This window comes from Littorina saxatilis, unplaced genomic scaffold (genome assembly GCF_037325665.1).
Source record: "Littorina saxatilis isolate snail1 unplaced genomic scaffold, US_GU_Lsax_2.0 scaffold_651, whole genome shotgun sequence".
Lineage (NCBI taxonomy): Eukaryota > Metazoa > Mollusca > Gastropoda > Littorinimorpha > Littorinidae > Littorina > Littorina saxatilis.
The window spans coordinates 40,001-47,895 of NW_027129153.1; the positions used below are offsets into that span (position 1 = coordinate 40,001).

Below are 7,895 nucleotides of genomic sequence, written 5' to 3' on the forward strand. Positions count from 1 at the left end.
CAAACTTCAAGCGTGAAACACAAACAAACATGAAATTAAACGTGCACAAAGATATAAAAACAATTACGGAAATTTTGTCTGATCCGAATCATTTGAATATCATCAACGCGCTAAATTGTGAACGTATAGTTGATTCTTCTACCCCTAACTCCTTACCCACTTGACAGAAAACATTCTCTTCGTCTACCCCTGCTAATAAGTAAATACAAGAGACAACACATGTTTAAAAGATAACTAAAATGTAAGTTCCAGGATTGGTTTGGAGAGAACAAAAAACAAAATGAGGCGTTTTAAGCCCTAATTTATCAGATAATACAGGTAACTTAAAAATGTAGGGTGTTTGCACATGTGTAAAATTGAAAAGATAAAAAGACGATCTTTGATATTAAATACCTGATTTCAATGAGTTCTTTATCAATGCTGTCTATGGTTTTCGTTGGGGCAGGTCAAATTCGGCGAATGACCGCTCTCTCTCTCTCTCTCTCTCTGTCTCTCTCTCTCTCTCTCTCTCTCTGTCTCTCTCTCTCTCTCTCTCTTTTTTTCTGTACAGCTTCCTGTTCACAGCCATCTACTCCAGGCTTAATTAAGAGAAACCTCTTGGTACACATGGCTTCCAAACCCTCTGACTAATGAGGCATGACAACCACTGGTCAATGGCCAAATGCAATCCAAGCATCCCCTCTTTTTGGTTCAAGTCAATTAACTCAAGCGTTAAACAGCATGCAATTTAACACTCGTTGGAACAGGTCAGTCATCGGAGCTACGTTGTGTGAAGAGCGATAAGGCGCAGCTTACTAAGCTCATCCAACACCTTTCAGCTCAAATGCTGCTCCTCGATTGTTCAACAAAAACATGATATGTCGCATTGTGCAGGGTCAACCGCAACAAACTCAAACCGAGCCATTCATACCTAGCTGTATTTGAGTGACTTATATACCCGACATTTTTATTTCTTATTTTTAGCACAGGTGTAGGAAAAATCATGAACCAAAATGTTATTTATTTTCTAATTTAACATTTTTTTTTACAAATATGACCATGGTCTTTTAAACATACAGTGACATTAAACATTGTTATGTTAAAAAAAAGAAAAAAGAAAAAAAGCTTTTGTGCACAAATCAGAAAATACATTGTACATTTTACCTACAGGCCAAACCGTGAGTGTCTGTGGCAAAGCCCGACCCAGGAAATTGCACTGATTTTATATTTAGATCAGAGAGAAATTGTTATCAAGAACAGGCGCTTGCATTTGGATGTGTCCAATGATAGTAGGTTTGGTTGTGATCAATCAGAATAATGTAGGAATAAAAATGTATGACAGTTTAGTATGATGACATGTAATTCACATATGCTGAAATATGATATTATACATCATGTAATATTATTATGGCTGTTGCCATGACCATGAAACCCAACAAAGGTTTAATGTAATGTAATTCAAAATACCAAAACCGAGCACCTATTAATCTCGTCTTTGCGCGTGAAGATTGAGGCCGTCTGCCAGTAGCGGTTAGGTCATACAGTGGAACCCCTCTCTAGCGACCTTTAAAATGTTGACAAAAATCGGTCCTTGTGGAGGAGGGTCCTTACAGAGGGAGGGGGCGGAGTCAGGGGGCCACAAAGAAAGTCAGATTTAAAAAAAAAAAGAAAACAGAGAAGTTTGAGTTGCTGACGACCGTTCTCTCTGAAAGCAAACTGCTTCGATTTCATGTTTGTCCTTGGTGTCCACCAGTTCTGGTGCATGTACTACCCTGGCCAAGTTTCCTCTCAAGACATCAAAGAGACCGCCCCAGTATACTCTACAGCCTCTGGGCGAACCACCTCTCATAGCTAAAACTGGGTCAATGACCCCTGGGAAGAAGGTCAGTGTCTATAAAAATTTTACTCCTAGGCCTGCGGCCAGGGGGGGGGAGTATACCGGTACCATTTGAGAATCAGACCAAATGAGAATTGAACCATTTGAGAACATCCTTTTTTTTCAATCACTACATCGAAGGCCTGCGGCCCGGGGTTCACATGGGTTGGTTTGTTTGTTTGTTTCAAACCCACACCCATATACACACATTTCCCATTTAAACCATTTGTCGGCCCCCTGTCGATATTTATCGACTAAGTTCCTTGTAGGTTTCTTGCTGTAAGTTGTTTGATTTTCTATTTGTTTGTTGGTTTCTTTGGTCATGTGACTGTTTGTTTGTTGGTTGGTTTATTTGATTGATTGCTTCCCTGTTTCTCATGTATTCGAATGTTGTATTATTTAGGAGAAAGGACAGGCTACTTAAACTCAAACTTACCTAACCTGGTTACTGGTGTGTTTTCTTTTTATTTGAAAGGACAGGTTGAAACAAAAGGCGTAGCCTTAAACCTCTTTCCTTGTAAAATATCAATCAATCAATCAATCAATGAGTCTTATATCGCGAATATTCCGTGGGTACAGTTCTAGGCGCTCTGCATATCATCATCATCATAAAGTCATATCATCATCAATTTCCGTCCCTGGTGGATATCTTCTTAGCCCAGAAGCTGCATCGCACCCCCCCCCCCCCTCCCTCCCTCCACCCCAAAGCTCTAACACCCATCCCTGTTTCCTCACTGTCTTGTCGCCACTCCAAATCGTTGTGTCGTGGCATTCTGCCAGCATACAATTTGTTCCTTTCTTCACCCTTCTGTTTCTTCCTCCCCTGCACCAAGCTTCATCGCCTACCCCCACCCCCCCACCCCCCCCCCCCCCCCCACACCCAAACCTCCATCACCCCTCCCTGTTTTCTTGCCACTCCGAATTGATATGTCGTGGCATTCTGCCAGCATACAGTTTGTCCCTCTCTTCTCTCCCCCGTTCCCCCCTGCACCATTTCCCCCCTTCACCTACCCCCCCCCCCCCCCCCTCGTTCGTGATTGTTTTTGTCTGATGGCCAGACATTGCATCATGGTGAGAGCCACTAATTGAGGATAGCTGGCGAGAGTCAGGAGGCATTCTGCAAAGCAGTGCGCCCCAGGACATTCGTTGCGTGAGGCTGCGGCATCTGCCTGTATTGCACACAGCTTCAACTGGTGCAAGGGAGCTTGTTTTAATCGACCCACATGTCGTATGAATGTATAACCACAGCACGTATGAATGTATAAACACAACACCGCGAAGTATCCAGTATCTATATGGCCCTGAAATTATTAAACAAGTCGCGTAAGGCGAAATTACTACATTTAGTCAAGCTGTGGAACTCACAGAATGAAACTGAACGTAGTCCGCAGCTACTGCAAAAGGCAGTGAAAGTGACGAGCCTGTTTGGCGCGGTAGCGGTTGCGCTGTGCTTCATAGCACGCTTTACTGTACCTCTCTTCGTTTTAACTTTCTGAGCGTGTTTTTAATCCAAACATATCATATCTATATGTTTTTGGAATCAGGAACCGACAAGGAATAAGATGTGTTTTTAAATTGATTTCGAAAATTTAATTTTGATCATAATTTTTAATATTTTTAATTTTCAGAGCTTGTTTTTAATCCGGATATAACATATTTATATGTTATTGGAATCAGAATATGATGAAGAATAAAATAAAAGTAATTTTGGATCGTTTTATAAAAAAATAATTTTAATTACTATTTTCAGATTTTTAATTTGTAAGCCTCCATGCTGAAATGCAATACCGAAGTCCGGCCTTTGTCGAAGATTGCTTGGCCAAAATTTCAATCAATTTGATTGAAAATTGAGGGTGTGACAGCGCCGCCTCAACTTTTACAAAAAGCCGGATATGACGTCATAAGATACATTAATCGAAAAAATGAAAAAAAACCAGGAACTCTCATGTCAAATTTCATAAAGATCGGTCTAGTAGTTTAGTCTGAATCGCTCTACACACACACACACACACATACAGACAGACAGACACACACACACACACACACACACACACATACACCACGACCCTCGTCTCGATTCCCCCTCTATGTTAAAACATTTCGTCAAAACTTGACTAAATGTAAAAACACAATCTAATGTAAACGAATAAAGAATATATGTCTACCACAAAACCCGAAAGAATCATGTGTTTGCATGGACATGGTAACAGCCAGTATAAATGTAAGCACACAATAAATGAAACTTCTTCGCGAGAAAAAAAAGCTAGTTATCTGCATAACAAAATCCAAAAGTGGTCTATTGTCGGGACCCTTACCCTATTGATCACCTATACAACCATGACAATTCAAGTGTATATGTAAAAGAACAAGGCCATTATGTCAGCCTGAAAATATGAACGTATCAGGCATCAATACGACATCCGAACGAACAGTCTCTGTTTCAAAAGCCTTATTGCATATTATTAATTCTATGTAACCGAGGGATATGCACGTGGCTTCGCACCATGCTGATGTCGATACATTTCTCTATCATTCTCTTTCTCTCTTTCTCTCTCTCTCTCTCTCTCTCTCTCTCTCTCTCTCTCTCTCTCTCTCTCTCTCTCCCTTTACCCTTCACCGTGTGTGTGTGTGTGTGTGTGTGTGTGTGTGTGTGTGTGTGTATCCCTATCTGTCTCTATCACCCTCTCTCTCTTTGTCCCTATTTCTGTCTGTCTGTGTCCCTGAAAGTCCCAACTACGCTGTTGGCTGCGAAGACCACATATGCAATTCGTGTGGGCTGCGCTGGAAAACAACAACATTATTATGTGCTATTTCCTATGGGTAATTTCAATCAATCAATCAATATGAGGCTTATATCGCGCGTATTCCGTGGGTACAGTTCTAAGCGCAGGGATTTATTATTTTATTTTTAAAATTTTTTATTTTATGCAATCTATATCGCGCACATATTCAAGGCGCAGGGATTTATTTATGCCGTGTGAGATGGAATTTGTTTTACACAATACATCACGCATTCACATCGGCCAGCAGATCGCAGCCATTTCGGCGCATATCCTACTTTTCACGGCCTATTATTCCAAGTCACACGGGTATTTTGGTGGACATTTTTTATCTATGCCTATACAATTTTGCCAGGAAAGACCCTTTTGTCAATCGTGGGATCTTTAACGTGCACACCCCAATGTAGTGTACATGAAGGGACCTCGGTTTTTCGTCTCATCCGAAAGACTAGCACTTGAACCCACCACCTAGGTTAGGAAAGGGGGGAGAAAATTGCTAACGCCCTGACCCAGGGTCGAACTCGCAACCTCTCGCTTCCGAGCGCAAGTGCGTTACCACTCGGCCACCCAGTCCGAATTTGTCGGTTAAATACAGCAGGCTAAGTCATGTCCTGCTATTAATCTGGTGATGTAACTCCTGTGCTCTGGTGCACGAACCAAAATTGGGTGCCACCCAAACGGGAGAGAACAAACCGCGGCGTCTGATTCGTTGAAATCACAACAAATCTCAATTTCAACCAATCCAATACCTTGGCTGGCTCCCACCCGGTTGGAAACTTTCTCGTGCACCTCAACCCTGGTTGGTTTGTGGTTGGTGATGTTGTGGTTGGTGATGTTGTGGTTGGTGATGTTGTGGTTGGTGATGTTGTGGTTGGTGATGTTGAGGTTGGTGATGTTGGGGTTGGTGATGTTGGGGTTGGTGATGTTGAGGTTGGTGATGTTGTGGTTGGTGATGTTGGGGTTGGTGATGTTGTGGTTGGTGAGGTTGTGGTTGGTGATGTTGAGGTTGGTGATGTTGGGGTTGGTGATGTTGTGGTTGGTGATGTTGAGGTTGGTGATGTTGTTGTTGGTGATGTTGTGGTTGGTGATGTTGGGGTTGGTGATGTTGTGGTTGGTGATGTTGTGGTTGGTGATGTTGTGGTTGGTGATGTTGGGGTTGGTGATGTTGTGGTTGGTGATGTTGTGGTTGGTGATGTTGGGGTTGGTGATGTTGGGGTTGATGATGTTGAGGTTGGTGATGTTGTGGTTGGTGATGTTGGGGTTGGTGATGTTGGGGTTGGTGATGTTGTGGTTGGTGATGTTGAGGTTGGTGATGTTGTGGTTGGTGATGTTGTGGTTGGTGATGTTGGGGTTGGTGATGTTGAGGTTGGTGATGTTGTGGTTGGTGATGTTGAGGTTGGTGATGTTGTGGTTGGTGATGTTGTGGTTGGTGATGTTGAGGTTGGTGATGTTGGGGTTGGTGATGTTGTGGTTGGTGATGTTGTGGTTGGTGATGTTGGGGTTGGTGATGTTGTTGTTGGTGATGTTGTGGTTGGTGATGTTGAGGTTGGTGATGTTGTGGTTGGTGATGTTGTGGTTGGTGATGTTGAGGTTGGTGATGTTGTGGTTGGTGAAGTTGAGGTTGGTGATGTTGTGGTTGGTGATGTTGTGGTTGGTGATGTTGGGGTTGGTGATGTTGAGGTTGGTGATGTTGGGGTTGGTGATGTTGTGGTTGGTGATGTTGTGGTTGGTGATGTTGTGGTTGGTGATGTTGTGGTTGGTGATGTTGGGGTTGGTGATGTTGGGGTTGGTGATGTTGTGGTTGGTGATGTTGAGGTTGGTGATGTTGGGGTTGGTGATGTTGAGGTTGGTGATGTTGGGGTTGGTGATGTTGTGGTTGGTGATGTTGAGGTTGGTGATGTTGGGGTTGGTGATGTTGTGGTTGGTGATGTTGGGGTTGGTGATGTTGTGGTTGGTGATGTTGTGGTTGGTGATGTTGGGGTTGGTGATGTTGTGGTTAGTGATGTTGTGGTTGGTGATGTTGGGGTTGGTGATGTTGGGGTTGGTGATGTTGTGGTTGGTGATGTTGAGGTTGGTGATGTTGGGGTTGGTGATGTTGAGGTTGGTGATGTTGGGGTTGGTGATGTTGTGGTTGGTGATGTTGAGGTTGGTGATGTTGGGGTTGGTGATGTTGGGGTTGTTGATGTTGTGGTTGGTGATGTTGGGGTTGTTGATGTTGGGGTTGGTGATGTTGGGGTCGGCATGATGAGACGATAGAAATAAGAGACCACTCTCAGGCTGGCAACGTGACAGGCAACAAATCACTCGATACACTTGTTCAGTGTCTTTGTAAACGAACGATTTAATCTTAACCCATATTAACCTCATTCTTCCACAAGCCTCAACGCATAATCGATACATACACAAGTGATTTCCGATCAACTGAGTGCACCAACGAAATAGGAAATCTTTCTTCCCAACACAGCTGCTGCCAACCCTATCCATTTGGCTTAGTCGCGCTCATCAACTCACTTTTTGCCTGAAGCCAACGGGTCAAGAAGTGTGATGAACGCTTTCTCGGCTCTAAGGCAGAAAGGCCAATAACTAGCTCGGATCTCTTGAAAGGGAAGCGTGTGACTAAGATCTGATGGGCTTACACGTTGGTCAGTCTTTCTTTGAAAGATGAGATCCTCTCTCTTTTTCTCCATGGAAATCTGTCTGCATATTCCCAGCGAAGCTGGAGGTATCCCGTGAACGCTATACTGTAATCGACTTGAGAAATGTGCATACCGAATAATACATGATAAAGAAGGATTCTTTGTGCCCGGCTACGTGCTACAGGTGGAGATGGAAGTTCACCAAAAATTGGGACCATACTAACAAAAATACGGTGGGTGCAATAGTCGCCCCCATTTTTTCAGCAAACGCCACCCAAGGCCGTTTTGGACGGGTAGAAATTCCGTAGTTTCCAAGTCTATGGATAAAGCTCGCGTAAGAAGAATACGTCACGGTCGAAAGTCTTTGACGTCAATTAATGCATCATGACGTCATGCCTCACTGAAGTCTTTCTCTCTCGCGCAGTGTGTGTGTTTGTGTTTATTTTGTGCACATGTGTTAGTGTTACTGTGTGTGTGTGTGTGTGTGTGTGTGTGTGTGTGTGTGTGTGTGTGTGTGTGCGCACGCGTGCTTGAGTCTGTACTCGTATGTGTGTGGTGTGTGTGTGTATTTGTGTGTGTGTGTGTGTGTGTGTGTGCGCACGCGTGCATGAGTCTGTACTCGTG

The 7,895-nt window shown here is 43.4% G+C and overlaps 1 protein-coding gene across 1 annotated transcript in view; it reads right to left on the minus strand.

The window, feature by feature from the left end:
• Window positions 1-6,912, minus strand: part of LOC138957439 (mucin-2-like) — a gene marked incomplete at its 5' end in the record, with an annotated part of 11,606 nt that extends 4,694 nt beyond the window's left edge. Inside the window, 2 exons of the mRNA XM_070328568.1 lie at window positions 5,385-6,431; window positions 6,463-6,912. Coding sequence (XP_070184669.1) covers window positions 5,385-6,431; window positions 6,463-6,912 — 1,497 coding nt within the window. The remainder of the gene's footprint in view (window positions 1-5,384; window positions 6,432-6,462) is intronic.
• Between the last annotated feature and the right edge of the window lie 983 nt (window positions 6,913-7,895).